General features: G+C 46.0%; 1 protein-coding gene and 1 non-coding gene across 3 annotated transcripts in view; both read right to left on the bottom strand.

Annotated features, from left to right (window-relative positions):
* Positions 1-10,241: 10,241 nt before the first annotated feature.
* Positions 10,242-23,209, bottom strand: part of Cdc42se2 (CDC42 small effector 2) — an 80,325-nt gene continuing 67,357 nt past the window's right edge. Inside the window, exons 4-6 of one of the 2 annotated variants that reach the window (XM_045153344.1) lie at positions 17,496-17,597; positions 13,170-13,284; positions 10,242-12,560 (exon numbers count right to left, since the gene is read on the bottom strand). In XM_045153344.1, the coding sequence (XP_045009279.1) occupies positions 13,186-13,284; positions 17,496-17,597 (201 nt within the window). In that variant the 3' untranslated portion in view covers positions 10,242-12,560; positions 13,170-13,185. The remainder of the gene's footprint in view (positions 12,561-13,169; positions 13,285-17,495; positions 17,598-23,209) is intronic. The other variant, XM_045153345.1, reaches the window with a different exon arrangement.
* On the bottom strand, positions 17,860-17,964 carry LOC123461994. Its single transcript, XR_006638032.1, has one exon. It is a non-coding gene; the product is annotated as a small nucleolar RNA U13 (small nucleolar RNA).

The raw sequence follows: 23,209 nt of genomic DNA, 5'->3' as shown, positions 1-23,209 counted from the left end.
TTGAGGCCACCCTGAGACTACAGAGTGAATTCCAGGTCAGCCTGGGCTAGAGCAAGACCCTACCTAAAAAACAAAAAAAACAACAACAAAAAAATCAGGTGTTGAAAGGGAACTAGTCCTTCAGGTGCCAGTTAGGAGAGCGCCCAAAGAGGGTCCCTCACTCCACCTGCTCCAGCAAATCCAGAGTTCAGCATCAGATACAATCTCATCCAATCAGCTCTCTCTGCCCTACTCAGGTGTGCTGACATCTTCCTGAGCCCAGACCAGTCAGCTCTCTCTCAGCCTCACCTGGGCCCCCACCATGACAAGACTATAAATGGATGCTGACCGGCGATCACACTCTCTTTTTGGCTGTTCATCCATTTCTCCTGAGACCTGGACCTCCGTGTCTCTGCTCTGGTAAGCGCCCCCACCCCCAATCCTTGCCCATAGGGGTGGCCTCCTCCGCTCACGTGGGCTCTCTACCCCTCCTGCCTTCCACATGATGAACACTCCCTGCACTTCTCCTCTTTCCTTCTACTGATCTAATAAAGTCTCTCTAAATCTTACCCTCTGGTCTGTGGATTATAATTCTTTAAAATTCATAAGACAACTACCAGGCGTGGTGGTGCACACCTTTAATCCCAGCATTTAGAAGGCAGAGGTAGGAAGATTGTTGTGAGTTCAAGACCACCCTGAGACTACATAGTCCAGGTCAGCCTGGGCTAGAGTGAGACCCTACCTCAGAAAAAAAAAGATAAAAGACAAGAATCTAGGGGCACTCCAAGTTCATTGGCCTGTCTGTTGGTGTATTGGCAAGGAGCCCCAAGACTCCGGCTATACCTTCACATGCAAGGTTTCTGGTCACTGGAGACCTAAGATGACATGCTGCCCCCATGCTTGGTACAGAGTGTCCACACTCATGGGAATGACTACTTGATTTCAACGGCAGCCTTGGGTAGATTCTAACCTAACGTTCCCTTGTGAAAGACATGTGACCCTGGGACTGAGGACTGTCCTAGCATGCCAGCTCCCAAAAGGGGAAAGCCCTCTGCAGCTCTGCCCGGAAATCACCCGCCTGGGCTAGGGTTCTCTGGCCCCTTCCAAGCCTCCTCCACCGCTTGCAGTTTTCTTTCTTTTTATTTATTTATTAATTTATTTGAGAGAGAGAGAGAGAGAGAATGTGGCCTCCAGCCACTGCAAATGAACTCCGGATGTGTGTGCCTCCTTGTGCATCTGGCTAACATGGGTCCTGGGGAATCGAGCCTCAAACCGGGGTCCTTAGGCTTCACAGATAAGTGCTTAACCTCTAAGCCATCTCTCCAGCCCCAGCTTGCAGTTTTTGACAGGGCAGGTTTTGTTTGTTTTCCTTTCGTATGGAATCCCCCCCCCCTTTGTGCTGGGCAGTGTGTGCGCTCCGTGGATCGTCCCCTCCTGTCTCCAGTCGCTGAGGGTCACTCACCTATTGCAGCACTTGGTTGTAACCAGTAATAGTGGAGTGATCACAGGGGTCTGGCTCCAAGCTGTGCTTAGATAAGCTCTGCAAGTGTCCCCGACCCTTGGGACACTTACAAGGACCAATGAGAGAACCCAGCAGCACAGGCCTGGGGGGGGGTCGGTGGGAAGAATTCTTAGTAATTACAGTCACTATCTCCCTTCCAGGAAATAAGACAAAAGGGAGGCACCAGTTGGCCACTGGTTTCCTCAGTACACTTATTTTTTGGGTTTTTTGAGGTAGGGTCTCATTCTAGCCCAGGCTGACCTGGAATTCACTATGTAGTCTCAGGGTGGCTTCAAACTCATGGCAATCCTCTTACCTCTGCCTCCCAAGTGCTGGGATTAAAGGTGTGCGCCACCACATCCAGCATTTTTAATTTTTCTTACGGTAACATTTGGTAAGTTTAATTTTTTTTTTTTTTCTTTTTCAAGGTAGGGTCTCACTGTAGCTCAGGCTAAGCTGGAGTTAGTCTCAGGGTGGTCTCGAACTCACAGTGTTCCTCCTAACTCTGATGCCCATGTGCTGGAATTAAAGGCACGTGCCACCACACCAGGCACTGTTTAAATTATTTTACTTATTTGAGAGAGGGAAATTGGGAGAGAGAGAATGAGTGCACCAGGGCCCCCAACCACTGCAAATGCACATGCCACCTTGTGCTTCCATGGGTACTGGGAATTAAACCTGGGTTCTTTGGCTTTGTAGGCAAGTGTCTTAACTGCTAAGCCATTTCTCCAGCCCTTCTGTATGTTTAATACACAAGAATTTTGCCTCCTTGGAAAAACATTCCTGAGTATTTTACTAATTTTTATATTTAATTTCCAAGGAGAGAGAATGAATTGGTATATGTGGTAGTTTGAATACATGGCTCCCAATATATTCAGTGTTTTATTAGCTTGTAGTTTCAATCTGCAGCCACCTGGCTGGAGGTGGTGTAACTAGGTGGATCTTCCAGTTCCATTCATTTTCCTGCAAATGTCATAATTTCATTATTTTTACTTAATACAATTGCAAGTGTATTTACCCTGTTTTCTGATTTCCTTTTATCGAGGTAGGGTCTCACTCTAGCCCAGGTTGACCTGGAACTCATTATGTGTGTAGTCTCAGGTTAGCCTTGAACTCAGAGATCCTCCTACCTGCCGAGTGCTGGGATTAAACACGTGCGCCACCACACTCAGCTGTTTCAGTCTTTTACATGTAGACATCCAGTTTTCCAGAACCATCAGTTGAAAATGCTTTTTGCTTACTGTATTTTTTTTAAATTTTTATTAGCATTTTCCATGATTATAAAAAATATCCCATGTCAAAGCCGGGTGTGGTGGCACACGCCTTTAATCCCAGCACTCGGGAGGCAGAGGTAGGAGGATCGCCAAGAGTTCGAGGCCACCCTGAGACTACATAGTGAATTCCAGGTCAGCCTGAGCCAGAGTGAGACCCTACCTCGAAAAACCAAAAAAAAAAAAAAAAAAAAAAAATCCCATGTTAATTCCCTTCCCCCCCCCACACACACACTTTCTCCGTTGAAATTCCATTCTCCATCATATTACCTCCCTGTCACAATCATTGTACTTACATATATACAATATCAACCTATTAAGTACCCTCAACCCTTCCTTTCTCTTCCCTTTATATCTCCTTTTTAGCTTACTGGCCTCTGCTACTAAGTATTTTCATTCTCACGCAGAAGCCCAGACATCTGTAGCTAGGATCCACATATGAGAGAGAACATGTGGTGCTTGGCTTCCTGGGCCTGGGTTACCTCACTTAGTACAATCCTTTCCAGGTCTATCCATTTTTCTGCAAATTTCATAACTTCATTTTTCTTTACCGCTGAGTAGAACTCCATTGTATAAATGTGCCACATCTTCATTATCCACTCATCAGTTGAGGGACATCTAGGCTGGTTCCATTTCCCAGCTATTATAAATTGAGCAGCAATAAACATGGTTGAGCATGTACTTCTAAGGAAATGAGATGAGTCCTTCGGATATATGCCTAGGAGTGCTATAGCTGGGTCATATGGTAGATCAATCTTTAGCTGTTTTAGGAACCTCCACACTGATTTCCACAATGGCTGGACCAGATTGCATTCCCACCAGCAGTGTAGAAGGGTTCCTGTTTTTCTACATCCCCACCAACATTTATGATCATTTGTTTTCATGATGGTGGCCAATCTGACAGGAGTGAGATGGAATCTCAATGTAGTTTTAATCTGCATTTCCCTGATGACTAGTGACGTAGAACAGCTTTTTAGATGCTTGTATGGCATTTGTATTTCTTCCTTTGAGAATGCTCTATTTAGCTCCATAGCCCATTTTTGGATTGGCTTGTTTGATTCCTTATTATTTAACTTTTTGAGTTCTTTGTATATCCTAGATATTAATCCTCTATCAGATATATAGCCGGCGAAGATTTTTTACCATTCTGTGGGTTGCCTCTTTGCTTTTTTCACTGTGTCCTTTGCGGTGCAAAATCTTTGTAATTTCATGAGATTCCAGTGATTAATCTGTGGTTTTATTGCCTGAGCAATTGGGGTTGTATTCAGAAAGTCTTTGCCAAGACCAATATGTTGGAGGGTTTCCCCTACTTTTTCCTCTAGCAGTTTCAGAGTTTCAGGTTTGATGTTAAGGTCTTTAATCCATTTGGACTTAATTCTTGTGCATGGCGAGAGAGAAAATCTATTTTCATCCTTCTGCAGATATATATCCAGTTTTCCCAACACCATTTGCTGAGAGGCTGTCTTTTCTCCAATGAGTATTTTTGGCATTTTTATCGAATATCAGGTGGCTATAGCTACTTGGGCTTACATCTGGGTCCTCTATTCTGTTCCACTGATCTACATGTCTGTTTTTGTGCCAGTACCACGCTGTTTTTGTTACTATGGCTCGCTTACTGTATTTAAAAACAATTTTTTAAGTTTATTTACAAGGAGAGGGAAAGAAGGAAGGGAAGGGTGTGTGTACCAGGACCTCTTGCTGTGCAAATGAACTCCAGACGCATGCTCCACTTGGTGCATCTGGCTTTATGTGTGTTCTGGGGAGTGGAACCTGGGCAACTAGCTTTGGGAGCAAGCACCTTAATGGCTGAGTCCCTCCCCAACCCTCCAGTGTTCATTATGGGCTTGGCAGTTTACCATGCCAGACTTCATGGAACCCTTCCTAGCTCTCTCCCGTTTACATATTCATCAATTTCCTTTTGTTTCTGAAGTATCATATCTCTCTGGCCCAGGCTGGTCCTGAACTCACTACAATCCTCCCTGCTCAGCCTCCTGAGTGCTGGGGGTTCAGGTGTGAGCCACCACTTGGCAGGACAGTTACCTTAGCTGCCGCTTGTCTTCAAATGGTGTTTCTCCATCGGCTTTAAAAGCTGGCTGTGCCAGGCAGTAGTCTTTGGTAGGGCCTCACACACTTACACATGTATGCATGCATGAACTATATCATTCATACACATATATATTATTTTGTTTTTTTGAGGTATGGTCTCACTCTAGCCCAGGCTGACCTGTAATTCACTATGTCGTCTCAGGGTGGCCTTGAACTCCTGGCGACCCTCTCACCTCTGCTTCCCGAGTGCTGGGATTAAAAGTGTGCGCCACCACGCCTGGCTGTTGGCAGTTATTTTCAGGGCTAAAATATATTGTCCATACTCTTGTGGCTGTTGCGGTTGCTCGTGAGATGTCATGCTGATGTGCTTGGCCCCTTGTGGGCGAGCTGGTTTTCCTGTAGTCTTCTGTTTGTGGTGTGCTGTGTGCAGAGGCTTGTCCTTCCTGGTCACTCTCCATTTTTATCAAGATAGGGTCACTAAACCTAGAGCTCACTACCATCCTAGCACTGAGATTATAGGTGCATCATGACATCCAGCAGTTTACATGGGTTATGGGGAACTGAACTTGGGTCCTCTTGCTTGTGCGGCAAATACTTTCTCCACTGAGCTGCTTCCCCAGCCTCCTCTCCTTAGTTCCCCCCCCCCCCGCCCCTTGCTAGCTAGGGTCTCGCTCTAGCCCAGGCTGATCTAGAACTCACTCTGTAGCCCCAGGCTAGCCTCAAATTTAGGCCAATCCTCCTACCTCGGCCTTCTCAGTACTGGGGTTAAAGCTGTGCTCCATCACAGCTGGCCTCACTGCAGCTTTTGTTTTTTGGCTTTGCAGACTTGACATCTGGGCTGTAAGGCTTTCCTCTGGTCATGTGTGTTTGGGGTTCAGAAAGCTCCTGGTCCGACATCATCTACAAGATTCCCTGTGTCCCTGCAATTTGTAGGTTTTTATCTGAGGGTTCTTGGACATTGATGTTTTGTCCTTTTTTGTGTTTGCATGTAGCTCTTCCCCACTCTTGTTCTCTATCCAATACTCTTCTCTGTTAGCAGAATCTAGTTGTCATACTTTCCATTGTGTGTGTATAAACACATACATGCACACCAGTGTCCCTTGGTGCTGCCAACTCATGCCCACCTAGCTGGCTTTATTTGAGTGGCTGGGGAACGGGACCTTACCCTTAACTGAACCGTAAGTGCCCTTAACCGCTAAGCTTACTCCACAGCCTCTCCACTTAGGTTTTTCATTTCCACAATTTCTACTTGGCTTTTGTTTTCCCTTGCTCGTTTTCTCATTCATTTTGCAAGGCTTGATCCTCTTTGTTGCTGTGTAACTTCCTTATATCTCCAGTATTGGCCTGTCTGTACCCCTTTAAGGGTTATTTTTCTTATTGAAAATGTTTATTGCATTTGAAATTCCCACTCGGTGTCTTACCCATTCCAGCGTCACAGGATGCAGGAGCTGAGAGCAGCCAGCATGCGTCTGCGCCCGCTGTGCTCCTCTAGGCTCCTGCTGGCTTGGATGTCTCTTCCAACATCACTTGTTTTTATTTTGATTTTTTGTTTGGCCTCAAACTCACAGTGATCCTCCTACCTCTGCCTCTGGAGTGCTGGGATCAAAGGCGTGAGCCTCCATGGCCGGTTTACATCATTCATTTTACCAGCAGCTTACATCAGAGCTCAATCCTCAAACCACTGAGAAAAAGCCTGTTGTCTGTTGCACCACCCTACAAGATGTTTAACACAGGGAAGCTAGCTTGCTAGGTGCTAAGGTAACCTTACTTAAAATTAATATAGACCAAAGTGAATGGTACAGGAAGGAATGGAGAAATAGAGACACCAGGCTAAATTGATGAAAGTGGACAAAATGTTTCAAAGGAAGAGCAGATAACAGAAAAGTATTTTTGAAAATTAAAAAAGTCACATGTGGTGATGCACACCTCGAGTCCCTGCACATGAAAGACTAAGGTAGGAGGCACTCCGTGAGTTCAAGGCCAGTACAGGTCACAGAGTGAGCTTCAAGTCGGACTGGGCTAAAGTGAGACCCGGTTCAAAAACCCACGCAAGCCGGACACGGTGGCGCACGCCTTTGATCCCAGTACCTAAGTAAAGCTGATGCACATGGTGGCAGATGCATCTGGATCCTCTTTGCAGTGGCTAGAGACCTTTGTGTGCCTATTGTCTCTCTTCCTCACCTCTCCAAATACACTAAAAAATGTTTTTAAAAAGTATAAAACAAAACTACTACTAAAATAGTAGGAAAAAATAGGAGCCAAAAAAGGGGGATTGAAATGATTGCCTAATACTGGGGAAAAGCATAAAGATGAATGTATGAGGCAGAGTAAAAATACACGTAAGCCTTTTATAAAAGATGTGACGTGAACACCTTACTCGAAGTACGTGCAGGAGAACCACAGGGGGAATAAGCTTGTCTGCACTGCTGGCTCAGAGCCCCGTCCCTGCTGTGCGCACCAGCGGCCCCTGCTGGCCACATTAGGCCTTGCAGTTGACTCCCAGAACATGCCCACCCCATGCAGCGGGGAGCCTTCCCTGAGGGGTGTCCCAGGGCTTTGGGAGTGCTGGAGCAGCACTGGGCTCTGCCGTCCACCATGGCTGAGCTCTAGGCTTCGCTGCAGGGAGAAGCCTCGGGGCTGTCACGCTGCAGGCATCCTCAGTGTTAGTCTGCCCAGGGAGCTCCTTCCCCTGGAGCAGTCAACACCTCAGCAAAACCCTCCAGGAAGGACTGCCAGCCTGGGCCAGGGCTTGGCCTGTGCTGCCCCCCTCCCCTGCCACCTGGCAGGCATAGTTGGCCTTGGCTTACTTCTTTTCAGTTCTCTCTTGCTTCTCTGACAGCCCCCTCCCCTGGTTCTGACGCTTCTGTCCTTTTTCCCGTCTGGTCGCTGGAGGATTCTGAAGCTGTTCCTCTCTCTGCAATCTTTTTGTTGTTTTGAGACATGGACTCTTGTACCCCAGGCTGGCTCAAACATAACCCAGGGTTGACCTTGAACTCCTGGTCCTCTCGCCCCTCGAGTGCTGTGTTTACAGGTGTGCACTACCACGACTGGATCCGGGCACGTGCCAGGCAAGCTCTGTACCCAGAGCCACTCAGCCAGGCATTTTCCTTCACCAGGCCAGGTCACATGGAGTGCTGCTAGTCTGCCTTCTCACTCATATCCTACCCTCCTGATTTCTGTCACTGTGGGAGGCTTTCTGCATCAAGGGGACAGGGAGCCAGTCTCACGATCACCTCAGGGCACTGAGCAGAAGAGCCAGGCTGTCTTGTGTACCGTTGTTGACGGGGTCGTAGCCCAGGCTGGCCTTGATGCGTAGGTGACGCTTTGGACTTCTGACGCTCCTCTCTCCACCTCCCCAGGGCTGAGGTTACAGGCAAGCCCCAAGCCCCATGACTCTTTTTTTTTTTTTCTTTGGTTTTTCGAGGTAGGGTCTCACTCTGGTCCAGGCTGACCTGGAATTAACTCTGTCATCTCAGGGTGGCCTTGAACTCATGGCAATCCTCCTACCTCTGCCTCCGAGTGCTGGGATTAAAGGCGTGCGCCACCACGCCCGGCATGACTCTTCTTATGAAGTGCTGGGGACAGACCCAGGGCTTCAGGTGTGTGAGGCAGTAGTAACTGAGTCCTACCCCCACCCTGGGAGTTGGTTTCTTACTCTTTTTCAGATCATCACCATAGAAACAAAGCTTTTTCTTGAGATAAGTATGCCTGAAATGGCCTCAAAGTTACAGTCCTCCCCAATGCTCAGATTACGGGGGGGGGGGGGGACGGGGGGACGGGACCGAGACCTGAACAAAGAACTTTGAAGCTCTTTGAGTGTCTCCCGAAGGCAAAGTCATCACAACTTTTTCACTTGCACATTATGTCCATTCAAAGATTTTGTGTGCATGTAAGAGTGCACATGCAGACAAGAGGTCACCTTGTGTTTTGAGACATGGTCTCTCTCAGCCTACAGCTCGTGGACTGGGCTACGCTAGCTTGCCAGCAAGCCCCAGGGATCCCCTGTGTCTGCCTCGCCTCCCCAGGTGGCTGGGATTCCAGGCTCATGCCACCACACCCCGAACCTCACCTTGTGCTGGGATCTGACCTCAGGTCCTTGTGCTCATGCAGTCGGTAAGCACTTTACCCATGGAGCCAATTTTGCAGCCCCAGAGAACTATTTTCTGACTTTTCTACTTATAGAATGCTGTGTGGCTCTGAAGGTCAAGGCAGGAGGGTCACTTGGCTCCAGGATTTGAGGTCAATCTGGCAACACAACAGAGCCTCTTAAAGGGGGTGGAGCCCGGTGGGGTGGCACATGCCTTTAGTACCAGCATCCAGGAGGCAGAGGTGGGAGGATCGCCATGCATTCGAGGCCACCCTGAGACTACGGAGTGAATCCCAGGTCAGCCTGGGCCAGAGTGAGACCCTATCTGGAAAAACCAAAAAGGGTGGGGCTGGAGAGATGTCTTAGAGTTTGACTTTACAGGTCCCACAAGCCCGATGCACAAGCTGATACAGGTGTCTGGAGTTTGAGTGCAGGGGCTGGAGCCCCTGGAGCCCCAATATTCTCTCGAATAAAAAAAAAAAAAAAAAAGGCGTGGTGGCACACACCTTTAATCCCAGCACTCACTAGGCAGAGGTAGGAGGATCGCCATGAGTTCGAGGCCAGCCTGAGACTACATAGTAAATTCCAGGTCAGTCTGGACTAGAGTGAGACCCTAACTCAAAGGGGAAAAAAAAAAAAAAAGCTTGGGATTGAATATTAAGACTTCTTTGAAATAGCAATATAAAACCAATTTTCTGTTGAGGAATTTCTATCTTACCTTATATAATAGGAACTCCTATTTTCTGTTTTGTTTACTTTTTTTTTTTAAACTTTTATTTGAGACAGAGAATGGGCACACCAGGGCTTCCATCCAGTTGCTGCAAATGAACTCCAGATGCATGTGCTACCTGTGCATGTGATTTACAGGCATACTGGGGGAATCAAACCTGGGTCCTTTGGCTTTGCAAGCACATTAACCACTAAACCACCCCTCCAACCCTGTTGTTTACTTTTGTCAGCTTCCACGCATGTAGACAATATGGCGCAGTCACAATCCCTTCCTACCACCTTCCCTACCCCCGCCTTCCTTTCTTCCAGCTAGGCCCTGAAGAACTCCTGTTTCTAACACTTAAGTTTCATTCTGTTAGAAACTCGTTATAGGACAGCACAAACTGTGAACTTCATGTCTCAAGCGCAGACCGCAGCCCGGAAGCACCATGCCCAGCTTAAACCCTAAAGCAAAACGCAGTGAACTATCCGGGTGGAAGCTGGGCAGGAGAGTTGCTGTGAGCTCAAAGCCAGCCTGGCCTAGAATGAGACTCCTTTTACGCATGACAGGGACCATTCCTAGACAGGTGAAGAGTTGTGACACATGATTTGTAGAAAATCACTGAAAGAAAAAAGACCAACAACCAAGACTGAAAGAAAACATTTATTGAATCAAAATCAATACTTTCTTTATAATATCTACAAGCCAACAATGAACTCACTTTATTCAAGAATGAACACAATGTACAAAAAAAGTATGCTTATATTATAAAAATATGTCAATTTTATCTTCTGGGTGCTGAGCAGAAGTCACTTGAAACAAAATCAAGGCAAAGTCTCTATAATGAAACCGCTCTAGTTTAGTAAAGTGAAGCTAATGTACTCACAAAGTCTCTTCCAGGCCCGCTGGGGACGCAGAGCCCGCGCTCCCACTCTACACCTCCTGGCACCAGCATGGCCGCGCCGTGGGAAAGCTGCTGTACAGACGTGCTGGAGTGTGCTACCAGATGACTTTCCTGCTTCCCTCTCCCAGTGTTAGCGAACCGCTCACAAGCTAATGAATTCTGTGTACGGAACTCTTACTAGCTTCAATGTAGAAACAAGATGTGTTGCTCGGGGGAATCAAGCTCCCCTGCTTTACAATCCCATTCACGAAGGTGAACCTGCCTCCCTGCACACTTGCCAATGCCGTCGAGCTTCCACAGAGCACTACATGGCAGGTCTCTCTCTGATTTTCTCACTGGCACCTTCCCAAGGAAGGCCCAGGGGCTGGTGCCTGTGCTGTGAGGTCAGCGGGGCCTCCGGCTTAAAGAGAGATAGACTCCAACACTGGCTGACCTCGGAGCAGCAAAAAGAGCAACTGGGGACAAGGGACAATGGCCCCCTGTACTGTTTCAATTTTAAGTCAAAATGCATCAGCGCTGATAATGGCAGGAAAATCCAGTCTGTCTTAAAGAGCTTGCTCACAGCAGTGCCCTGGCAGGAAACTGACCCTGGCTGAGCAGAATAGCAAATCCCAGAATTCAGTGTCCACACGGTGAATTAACAAGAACAGATAATTAAATGTTCTTCCTTGACAGATTATCTCTGCTTGGCATTGACACCTAGGAATTCTCAAAATTGCAAAATCAGAAGATGGAGTCATTGGCTGCCCCACTCTACTAGAAAATGCTCTCACGTTTTGCCTATGCTGGCCTGACACTTCTTCAGTAGGCATTCCTCAGGAGAGGAGTGTGCTGTTTGTTAGGAGGGAGACTGATGAAGGCAGAGGAGAGAATGATCACCACTCCTACACGCCAACAGCTCTCTAAGCTGCAATCAGATCCCTTTGCTGCGTGAATGGTAACCCTCGGGAAAGTAGTTAAACAGGCCTGAGTTGAACACAGGGTTGAAACACCTGAAGAGCATGCACCACGGGATCTGCCTCCACACTAACTAACGGAGGGGAGCGTGCGGACGCCTGGACACTAAGGGGCAGGCCCGCAACCTGCGCAAAGGCTTATGCCACGAGGCTGGGCAGGCTCTTCTCACTGGCAGTGAGGGCGTCCAATGATTCTGCAACTCGCAGTCGGCAGAGGCCAGCAGCACAGCATGCTGCTGGTGGAGCCACTGGATGTGAGAGCTTGGACACAAAACAAGAAAAACACGAGAGACTGAAGACCAGCTACCAGGACTATGGTGCGCAGGGTCAGGCTAGATGCGTTTCACCACAGCACTCAGCTGGGAACCACGCCTGCTCACAATCACAGGTCCTCGCGCTCAAAATAAATACACTGAACATTTACAACCAAGTGCATGATGCGCATGAACGCAAGCTGTTCTGTTACTGCAAGCTAATCCAACAGACCAAAATAAGCTACAAGGGTATCTTTTCCTGTGAAACCGAGGTGACTTGGTGCCACTGCACACTTCCACTAAGAGCTGTGCCACCCTTGGCCCGCAGGGCTGACTTGCCTGCTCCGGCACCACAGGCTCCCACCCTCCATCATGGAGCATGCACGGCGTCTTCTGAACAAACAAGGATGGTCGGTGTGCTGGCAGGTCGCACACTTGCCAAAACATACATAAAGGGTGACCAGCCAGCAGGCGACTGCAGGTCTCTGCTTATCAGTGGAGTCATAGGGCAGAAGCTGAAAGCATGAGGAAAAGGGTTAAGGTGGAAAAACTGCAAACAGTGCTAGCATTCACAAAGGGTCATGCTGAGATAAGATCCACATCGATTCAACATTGAAAGTTCAGCTAAGATCCAAAGAACTCTCCCAAGAGTCCCAAGGCATGCAGGCCGCTGAAGGAAATGCAGGCTTGCCTGACGCTACCTTCCTCGGAGCAGCAGCGGTTCACTGGAGATCACAGGGATGAACAGGTGGCCGTCACACTTTTTTTTTGTAATTAAAATATAAAAGAAATGCAATCACAAGACAAAAAAAAAAAAATTATAGAGCAGTGGAAAAAGAAAATTCACAATGACCTATAAAACCAAAAGAGAAATTCAAATTATTTTCAGGGTTTTTTTTTTGTTTTGTTTTTTGTTTGTTTGAGGTAGGGTTAGTGATCCTCCTAGCTCTGCCTTCCAAGTGCTGGGATTAAAGGCGTGTACCACCATGTCATCTAGGTTTTTTTTTTTTTTTTTTAAAGGTAGTCCTTTTTTATTTGAAAAGCTTATGAAGCTTTATAAATACCTATCAGTATTCATAAGGTCAGGATACCAACACTTGTTAGTTTTACTTTCTATAGTGGTAGATTTTCTTGTGTTCAGAAGGGTCTTGTAGCTGAGAATGATGTTGAACTTCTAAGCCTCCTGCAGCCACCTCCCTGGTGTTGGGTTTACAGGTGCGCACCACCACCCCTAATTCATGCAGCGCTGGAGTTCAAATCCAGGGCTTCCTGCACACTAGGCAAGTGCTCTACCCACTGAACTACATCCTCCACCTAATTTCTCTTTCTTTAAAAGGACAAAAGCACCCCAGCCTCCTCCCTAAGTGGATACTTTAAAGCAGAGGGGCGCCAGTTTTGACACTGTAACCAATGCTATTTATTAGTGTAACCTGGAGTGGCCACTCCAGCTCTGAGGACTCACGGGCAAAGGTCCAGGGCTATCCTGCCTTCGTATCCACGAGCTGCATCTGCACACTGGCAGACATCCCACCGCCGTAGCCACCCTTGGACTGCATTTGGTTCTGGATGGAGCTCACCTGAAAAAAGACCAGACAGAGCAGACTGAGCACAACAAAGGGACCACTGCCTTAGCATCTCAGCCCAGCTGTTTTTTTGTTTGAAGATTGCCATGAGTTTGAGGCCTCCCTGACACTATGTAGTGAATTCCATGTGAGCCTGGCTAGAATGAGACCCCACCTCGAAAAATCAAAATAAATACAAAAGTTTTATTTGTCTTTGTATGTTTGTCATGCATGCACCAGCACATCCGTTTGTTTCTTACTTCCGCAAATGCCCATCTGGCTTTACACGAATGGGTAGCTAGGGAATCAAACCTGAGCCTGTAGGCTTTGTAAACAAGTGCTGTTAACCACTAAGCCATCTGTCTTCAGCTCCAACCTCAGGTATCTTAATCCGAAGACATCTTACATCTATCTGTTCACCTCAACTGCTCATAACAGACTCCAAGGCAAGAAAATAAGTATAAATGAAATTGACCTGAGGTTGGGGCTGAGGCTTAAGTTAATTTCTGAGCAATGCAGGTTTCACTATGTGCACAGAATATGGACAGTATAGCGTACTTAGACCTCAAGAGAGGAAGTGAGGAAGGAGCAGGGACACATTCCCACTGCTATCGCCTGGAGCTACTGCTATGTCTAAGAAAAACTAAGTTTATAGCCCAAGTTTTTAAAATCTTGACATAAACTTGCTTAGTTACTGCCGTCTGGGGCAGCTGTGATATATAACCAGGAGGTGCACATGGGCACAAACTTATTTAGGTCAAGACACCAATTTCCAACACAGCATTTTGACTTCTGTAGTTTTCCTTTTTTTCATTTTTGGACCTATTCTAAAAAGAACAAGGGGGCTGGGAAGATGCTCATTGGTTAAAGGAACTTGTTTTCAAAGCCCAGAGAAATGGCTCAGAGATTAAAGGTACTTGTTTGCAAAGCCCGTGGGCCCAGGTTCAATTCCCCAAAACCTGAGCACAAAGCGCCGCAGGTGGTCATTTACAGGGCAAAAGGCCCTAGCATGCTTATACACACACATGCAAGTTAAAAAAATCAAGGGCTGGAGAGATGGCTTAATGGCTAAGGCATTTACCTGTGAAACTTAAGGACCCAGGTACAATTCCCCAGGACCCACATAAGTCAGATGGACAAGGTGGTGCATGCGTCTGGAGTTTGCAGTGGCTAGAGTCCCTGGCGTGCCTATTCTCTCTCTCCAGTAAATAATTTATATTATATTAAAAAACGGGGGAGGGGGCTGGAGAAATAGCTTAGTGGTTAAGGCATTTGCCTGTGAGGTCCAAGGACCCAGGTTCCATTCCCCAGGGCCTATGTGAAGCCAGACATATCTGGAGTTTGTTTATAACAGCTGAAGGAACTGGCACACCCATTATCTCTCTCTCATGTAAATAAAATATGGAGTAACATCTCCGTTACTTACCTGTCATCACTGTTGTATTACTCAAAGGATAACAGGGTTTTCCTGGCAAAAAGTTGGTGTAAAATGTATGTAGTCTTACCAGGTGTGGTCGTGCACACCTGTAATTCTAGCATGTGGGAGGAACTGTGTGTTTGGGATGGGGGTATCAGAAACCATGTTACTATGCAGCAGTGCAGTTTAGGGAAGGCTGCCTTACACACATCAAGCCTTGCTCCTAATGCCAGCTGCTCGGTTCTCAGAACACACAGACTTGAGTGGAAACAGTTCCTCAGGTAAACAGCACATCGATTAGGGGTTTCTGTCTTATTGTTCCTATGCTTGCAAAAGCACTACAGCAAGCAGAGGCGTTAGCAAGGCAGACCAATGACAGGCCAGGGAGGAGTCCTAAAGACAGTTCTGAAAGGTTTAAAGGCTAGCTTACATTTAGTTTTTTCTCAACAGGCTTTTCTTTAAAGCTTTAAGTGGTAGTTGGGAACTGTCCCAGCACTCAAAAGGCTAGGAAAGGGCTGGAGAGATGGCTCAGCAGTTAAGGCACTTGTTTGGGAAGCTAAGGACCCATGTTCAGTTCTCTAGGTCCCACATGCCCACTAGGTGGTGCATCTGGAGTTTGAGTACAGTAGCTGGAGGCCCTGGCACCCACCCCCCGCCGCCCCATAGTCCCTTACATTAAAAAAAAAAAAAGGCCAGTCTGTGGGGCTTGCCTCAAATTTAAAAAAACAAAAACAAAAACAACAACTGGTAAAAAAAAAAAAAGACTTTTTTGGTTTTTTTGAGGTAGAGTTTCACTTTAGCTCAGTCTGACCTGGCATTCACTATGTACTCTCAGGCTGGCCTCAAACTCAGTGATCCTCCTACCTCTGCCTCCCCAGTGCTGGGATTAAAGGGGTGCGCCACTACGACAGGCTCTAAAAAGACAAAAAAAACCTAAGATTCAGCATATAGTAAATATGAAAATACTCATGCTATTCCATATGCTTTTCTGGAGCCAGGGTTTTACTCTAGTCCAGGCTGACATGGAATTCACTATGTAGTCTCAGCATGACCTCAAACTCACAGAGATCCTCTGGTGCTGGGATTAAAGGCATGTGCCACCATACCCAGCTTCATATGACATTTTAATAACCATGTTAACAAAAATCAAGAGGTCCCCTTTCAGTCTGTTCACTCATATCTGTCCAGGAGACAAAGCCACGGCCTCCCTTCCAACAGCAACGCGATGCAAAGCAGCCAGTGAGCAAGTACTTTTCCCACACTGAAGACGAGCCACTTCCTTCGTTTAAGTAACTGCAGTGACAGACAGGTTTGCAGTATCCAGGAGACTCATCCACCTATTTAAAAGTCTCTGTTCTTTGGTTAAGTCTCCAGTTAATGCCAGCCAGTAAGTCTGAATAGAATGAATCACAATTCTGCTTTGATGAAAGCGTGAGTTAGAGCTTGGACAACACTAGGGATCATAGAGGCACCAATTACTTTAGCCCTTGAGCAGGTCCCAGCTGGCGAACAAGCGAGAGAGGCTGACGAAACCCTCCTTTAGTAGCCAGCGCTCCCGGTTCGCTCAGGTGAGGTGGAGAAGTCAGCTGAGTGAGCCTCCGGCCAGCTCTGCGGCTCTAAGACCTGCACAAGCAGCAGTCTCTGGCCTCGCACTCTTCACCCCGACTGCCCAATGACGGACGTGTGCCGCCACCCCTACAGGGACCACCACTTAGTACTGGAGAGCTTAATCACGGTAAATAAATCATGTGACACATCTTCAAGTGAAGGATGACAGTGTATGAAGTAGGTTCAATAAGAACGTATGAGACAGGTAGGTAACCCCAATAAAGGACCGGTAAAAGATCATCTCTCCCACCCCACTGGTGGAAGCCTATTGTCTATGTGGGTTTAATGTCTGCTCCAAATTCCAATCCTTTAGAATTATTAAGTGCTATTCAAGAGAAAGACTTTAGTCTACAAAAAAAAAATAAATAAATACTTGGGCTGAAGAGATGGCTTAGTGGTTAAGGCACTGGTCTGTGAAGCCTAAGGACTCAAGCTCGATTCTCCAGGAACCACATAAGCCAGATGCCCAAGGTGCTGCATGCATCTGAAGTTTGTCTGCAGTGGCCGGAGGCCCTGACGTGTCCATCCTCCCTCCCTCTCTCATAAATATATTTTTTTTAAGGGCTGGAGAGATGGCTTAGCAATTAAGGCACTTGCCTGCAAAGCCTAAGGACCCAGGTTCAACTCCTCAAAATTCACATAAGATAAATGTACGAGGTGGCACATATGTCTGGAGTTTGTTTGAGACCCTGGCATGTGCATTCTCTCTCTCATAAATAATTATCATACTTAATTCAGTATAAATACTGTGGAGATCATTGCCTGACTATACTGTTTAGGGAAGAATGGTAAGAAAAGGCCTGTACATGTTTAGCACTAGTGTAATTTTTCCCAAATTATTTTCTGTAAGTGATTGGCAGAAACAAGCTGCAGAACCACAGAGGATCAATACCATATGGCATGTGTTATAGAAAAAGGTATGGAGGGCTTAGCAGTTAAGGCATTTACCTGCAAAGCCAAAGGACCCAAGTTTGATTCTCCAGGACCCACGTAATCCAGATGCACAAGCTGGCGCATGAGTCTGGAGTTTGTTTGCAGTGGCTGGAGGCTCTGGCAACCCATTCTGTCTGTCTCTCTCTGACTCTCTCAAATAATAAATAAAAACAGAATTAGAAAAGAAAGAAGGAAGAAGGTATGGACCTATAAGTTTTTATGGGACCTGTCCCAAGGCCACTGTGTGTATACTCCACAACGTACTTACTGAATTCATTCCACTGAACAGGTCTCCCGATCCTACATGGGCCGTGTGCACGAAATTTGTTGGCTCTCCAATCATACTTCGGTCAATCCGCCGTCGCCTTTTCTAAAATATAGGGAATAATGTGCTCAGAGAATGGTCTTAGGAACCAAAAATCTTATTCTGATGAAATCTTACACTATGGATAAGTAAATTTATAATATAATGACCCTCTTCAGGACACACAGATGTCTTAGAACACCACAGTTACCACTTACAAAATCCCTGAGAAGTATTTGCACAAAAGATCATTACAGCCAAGCAACAAACAGGTTATTATTTAGAACTTTGGCCAGCTGTGTGTGTTCCACTTCAATGTCTTTTTTCACACCAGATGGGTAACTGGCCAATATCATAACAAGGTCTGAGAGGCATATCTCACACAATGGCCTGAAAACTCAACCTCACACTTGTATTTCATCCTTTAAATAATGAGACATCAAAAACCTGGAAGCCAGGCGTGGTGGCGCTCGCCGTTAATCCCAGTGCTCAGCACTCAGGGGGCAGAGGTAGGAAGATCACCATGAATTCAAGGCCACCCTGAGACTACAGAGTGAATTCCAGGTCAGCCTGAGCTAGAGTAAGACCCTACCTTGACAAATCAAAATACTCAGAAGATTCTGAAAGTTTTCCCCATAAAAAAGTATTAAGCCAGAATTCACTTTGTTGTCTCAGGGTGGCTTCAAGGTGTGCACCATCATGCCTGGCTTTTTTTGTTGTAGTTGTTCAAAAGAAAAACAACAACAACAGGGTCTTGTATAACCCAGGCTGGTCTGAAATTTTTCTTTTTTGAATCAAAAGTAAGGGGCTGGAGAGATGTCTTAGCGGTGAAGCACTTGCATGTGAAGCCTAAGGGGGCGCAGGCATCTGGCGTTTGTTTGCAGTGGCTGGAGGCCCTGGGCGCGCCCATTCTCTCTTTCTCACTCTCAACTAAATACATAAAAATGAACAAAATTTTTTAAAAAAGAAAAAAAAGTAAAGGGCTGGAGAGATGGCTTAGCAGTTAAGGTACTTGCCTGCAAAGCCTAGGAAACCAGGTTTGATTCTCCAGGTCCCACATAAGCCAGATGCACATGGTGGTGCATGCGTCTGGAGTTCATTTGCAGTGGCTGAAAGCCCTGGCATGCCCATTCTCTGTCTCTGACTCTAATAAAATAACAATAATAATAAAAAAACCCAGAAGGATCTCACTCTAGTCCAGGCTGACCCCAAACTCATGGTAACCCTCCTACCACTGTCTCCCAAGTGCTGGGATTAAAGGCCACCATGCCTGGCTTAAACATGACTTCCTAGCACTTTTACCTGGATTATACCTAATAATCTTCCATGCCCTGCTGTGTCTTACTGATCACATTTTGGGTTAGGCTACCTTAGAACACAATTTTTCCTGTCTTTATCTAATCTTTATTTTATTTTATTTTATTTTATTTTTGTGTGTGTTTTCAAGGTAGGGTTTCATTTTAGCCCAGGTTGACTTTGAACTCATGGCGATCCTCCTACCTCTGCCTCCCGAGTGATGGGATTAAAGGTGTGCACCACCATGCACAGCTCTGTCCTTAGCTACTGAAATATTTGCATGGTCCTAGTAACTCCTACAATATGACCAATAGTTCCATATGGCAGCTACTTAGGGACAGAACACGATAGTCCTCCAAACTACAAAAACAAACACACACACAAACCATTTTTTAGGCACAAAGTAGACATTCAAGAAACACCAAAAGCTCAAGACACACATAGATGTAAATCATCATGGGCAGACGGGGGAATTCCAGAGCAAGGCTTCTGCAAAGAAAAACAGGAAGTGTACAATGGGTGCTCTCTGGTCTGCTGCGTGGACTGTTGTCAAAAGCAAAGAGTCACCATGTTTCCTGGAGACGTGTTTCATTCTTTACAGAGTAGTTTTAATACAACTGCCAGCCATCTGAATAATTCTTGCCGAACTTAAAATATTTTTTTTGTTCTGTACAAGGTCAAGGTCTAGACACACATGAACTATATAAACAACACCAGAAGTGTAGAAGGGCTAGGCAAAATGTCTCTTCTCACAAATGTGTAATTACGCCATAGTAGATCATTATTAATGAAGAAATAATTTAGAAATCAAATGGTTATTTTAAAAGAATTCTTCACAGTATGAATCTTGTTTACATATTTGACCTGTGCGAACCAAAAAAAAAAAAAAAAACATTTAAGGGACAATGGGGAGATTTAGCAACTAATTAGGTATTAGACAATAATAAATTATTTCCAGCTGGAGAAATGGTTTAGTGGTTAAGACATTTCCCCGCAAAGCCCAAGAACCCAGCTTCAATTTCCCAGGACCCATGTAAGCCCGATACACAAGGGGAACATGCATCTGGAGTTCGTTTGCAGTGGCTGGAGGCCTCTTATCTCTCTTCTCTCTCTGCTTGCAAATAAATTAAATAAATTATTTCAAATTTATTTTGGGATGTGTGATAATGACCAGTCTTCACAAAGAGCCCTTTTTTGCAATAAAAAGTTTATGTGTGTACACAAACATTACTCATACATAGTCAAGCTATTATGCTTATGGAGTATGTTTAAATGTTTTCTATAAGCTGGGCGTGGTAGCGCACACCTTTAATCCCAGCACTTGAGAGGCAGAGGTAGGAGGATTGCTGTGAGTTCAAGGCCACCCTGAAACTACGTAGTTAATTCCAGGTCAGCTTGGGCCAGAGTGAGACCCTGGCTCAAAAAGCCAAAAACAAATAAATATTCACGTTACAGAATACGTGCTAGACAAGATGTCATGTGGAGAAATGCAGCAGTCTCCCAGCTACCTGGGCAGGCTGCACTCGCCTGCTACTGCTGCACCACACCGGGGCTGCTTTCTTTCAGAAGAGCGTGTGACACGTGAGCAAACAGAACATATGACTAGTGTTGCGCACAGCAGGCTGGCTGCAAACTTCTGTGTAGCCCAGGATGACCTTGAGCTGGTTTCCTCTTCACCTCCCGAGCTGGGATTACCCAGGTGTGTCACCAAGCCCAGGCCCTTGTCATGCTAGGGAGCTGCTCACAGTATCTGAAGAGCTGTGACTCAGAGCTACCACAGGTGGCTAGCTACTGCACCCATCGAGGGCAACACTACTTACAGCCTTGTTCTCACACATGTCACATGCTTCTCTGAAAATAAAGACACTCATAAATAAAGTCAGAGCGGAAGAAGCCTACTCAGGAGCTTCGAGATTCTGCTCACGTCTCTACACCTCCCTCAGCTCTGCCCTCCACGCTCTAGACTGCTGTTTCCCACAGACCCCCGGCTCCTGGGGTCTTGTGTGAGTGGGCACTCTCCAGCATGCCTGGCTGGCAGCATTAATGACTAGAGTAGGCCAGCTTTGTTTGCTGCACTTGGTGCTCCTCCACGTATCCCTCCATGCAAATGTCAGGAGAGGACACTCAAAAGCTTCTTGTCCCAAGCTAAATGCATGGGGCTGGGGATGAAACTGAACAGCAGAGTACTTGCTTAGCATGTCCAAAGCACTGGCTTTGGTCACCAGCACCAATCAGCAAAAGGAACTAAAAATTAAGTCCACGGACACACAATTTTTCAGTTTTTAGTCTGTTTGTTTTTGCAGTACTGGGGACTGAGCATTCCGGGCTAAGTGTTTCACCACTAGCTATATCCCCAGCCCTTCTTACTTCCTTGGTCTCACTGAAGTTGCCAGGCAGTCCTTGAACTTCAGGCCCTCCTGCTCCCACCTCCCAAGTAGCCTTCACACCAGGACTGGCTTCAATGAGTGTGTTTTGAATGAAAAAAATCCAGAAAAGTAATAAACCCCACACCTATAAGTATTGATTCTGGTTGTCAACTTAACTAGATTAAGGAGCACCTAGTAACTTGGCAGAGGCAGTACTACTAATAGAGCCTGGTTAGTCACTCAGAGTGCAGGAAGGACCAACAGACAGATAATAGCATCTTCAATATCTTAACAGCCTTTGAACATAGGCATGTATTACCCAGGAAGACCAAACAAAGCTAAAACCCAAACCAATGAGTGACAGGAAAGAAAAATGACAAGAGGAGGCGTAAAGATGGCATGAATGACCATTATTAATACATGAAAGAGGTAAACTGCCAGGTTTTGAGTGATACCTACCTCAAAACAAACAAACAAACAACAATAAAAAAAAGTAGTCAAACTTATACATTCTAAATGAACCTATAAGAGCTCAGAAGTGTGATTTTTTTGGGGGGGAGCAGTGTTTCAAGGTAGGGTCTCACTTTAGCCCAGGGTGACCCAGAATTCACAGTGACCATCCCACCTCTGCCTCCGAGTGCTGGATTAAAGGCATGCGCCTCCACACCTGGCATTTTTTTCTTTCAGTGTAGAGTGATTATGATGTACATGCATGTGCACATGCACGTTCTTGGGGGGTGGGTCCCCATGCACCTGTGTGTATCTGTGGAGGCCAGAGGTCAATGCCAAATATCTTACTAAATCCCTCCCTCATTTATTTATTTAGGGTGCATATGAGTGCAAGCACACACACAGCACAGCACATGTGTGAACGTGAGGAGGTAATTTTGGGTGGTGGTTGTCATCTCCCACCTCGTTTTTGGAGGCAGGTCTCTCCTCCTCATTTATCACTGTATTTGCCAAGCTGGCTGATCCACCAACTTCCAGGTAATTCTGTTACCACCTTCCACCTCGCCGCTGCATGGTACAGTGACCTGAACTTGCTTGAGCAGCAAGTGCTCCATCACTGAGCCCTCGCTAGCTCCTTTGCTTATGAATTTAGAGACAAGGCCTCTCACTGAACCTAGAATGCTGATTCAGTTGCTGGCTAGCAAGCCCCAGGGACCCACCTGCCCCTGCCTCCCTAATGCTGGGATTGCAGACACATGCCACTATGCCCAGCATCTTACATGGGTGCGGGGGATCTGAACTCAAGAGTTTCAACAAAACAGCAAGCAGTTTACCACTGAGCCATCTCCCCATGGGACCTTCAACTTGTAAGTTAGAATTGGAAAAGAATGGTATTTTAGTAGCAGAGAAAGCCTTCCAAAACTGCTGGTTTCACCACAACTTACGAAAACTAGTGATATACACATACCTACATAGTCTCATAATGCAACTGTGTCCAAAATGGGTATTAATCCCCATTAAGATACAGTTTATTGAAACATATTATACAGAAAATAAGTCTTTTATTAAAATACAAATGTGACAAGCTGGAGGGATGGCTTAGTAGTTAAGGTGCTTGCCTGAGAAATCTAAGGACCCAGATTTGATTCCCCAGAACCCATGTAAGGCAAATGCACAAGGTGATACATGAATCTGGAGTTTGTCTACAGTGACTAGAGACCCTGGTGTGCCATATTTTATTTTAAAAAATGAGATTAATTCCCTAATCTTAATTTAATCTACTACTTAACACAACTTCCAGTACATTACAGCTGTTTACCAATGAAGACTGCAAGTGCGCCCACACACAGGACTGAGATGCTGGCTTAGCTGCTCTGGTAAAGAGGTGAAGTTTTGGGATCATACAATGTTAAGACGAATCACAAAAAACAAACAAACAAAAAACCCATGTGACATCTAAACTCCTCAAACAGAAGAATGTTAACACTACCCACACATGTCCAAGGCTCTGGGTTTAATCTCCAACACTACACAAGGAAAGGGAATGTGGTCGTCTGATTCAGGTGC

The sequence above is a fragment of the Jaculus jaculus genome, chromosome 6 (genome assembly GCF_020740685.1).
Source record: "Jaculus jaculus isolate mJacJac1 chromosome 6, mJacJac1.mat.Y.cur, whole genome shotgun sequence".
NCBI classification, from domain to species: Eukaryota; Metazoa; Chordata; class Mammalia; order Rodentia; family Dipodidae; genus Jaculus; species Jaculus jaculus.
This window is presented reverse-complemented; position numbering and strand designations above follow the sequence as displayed.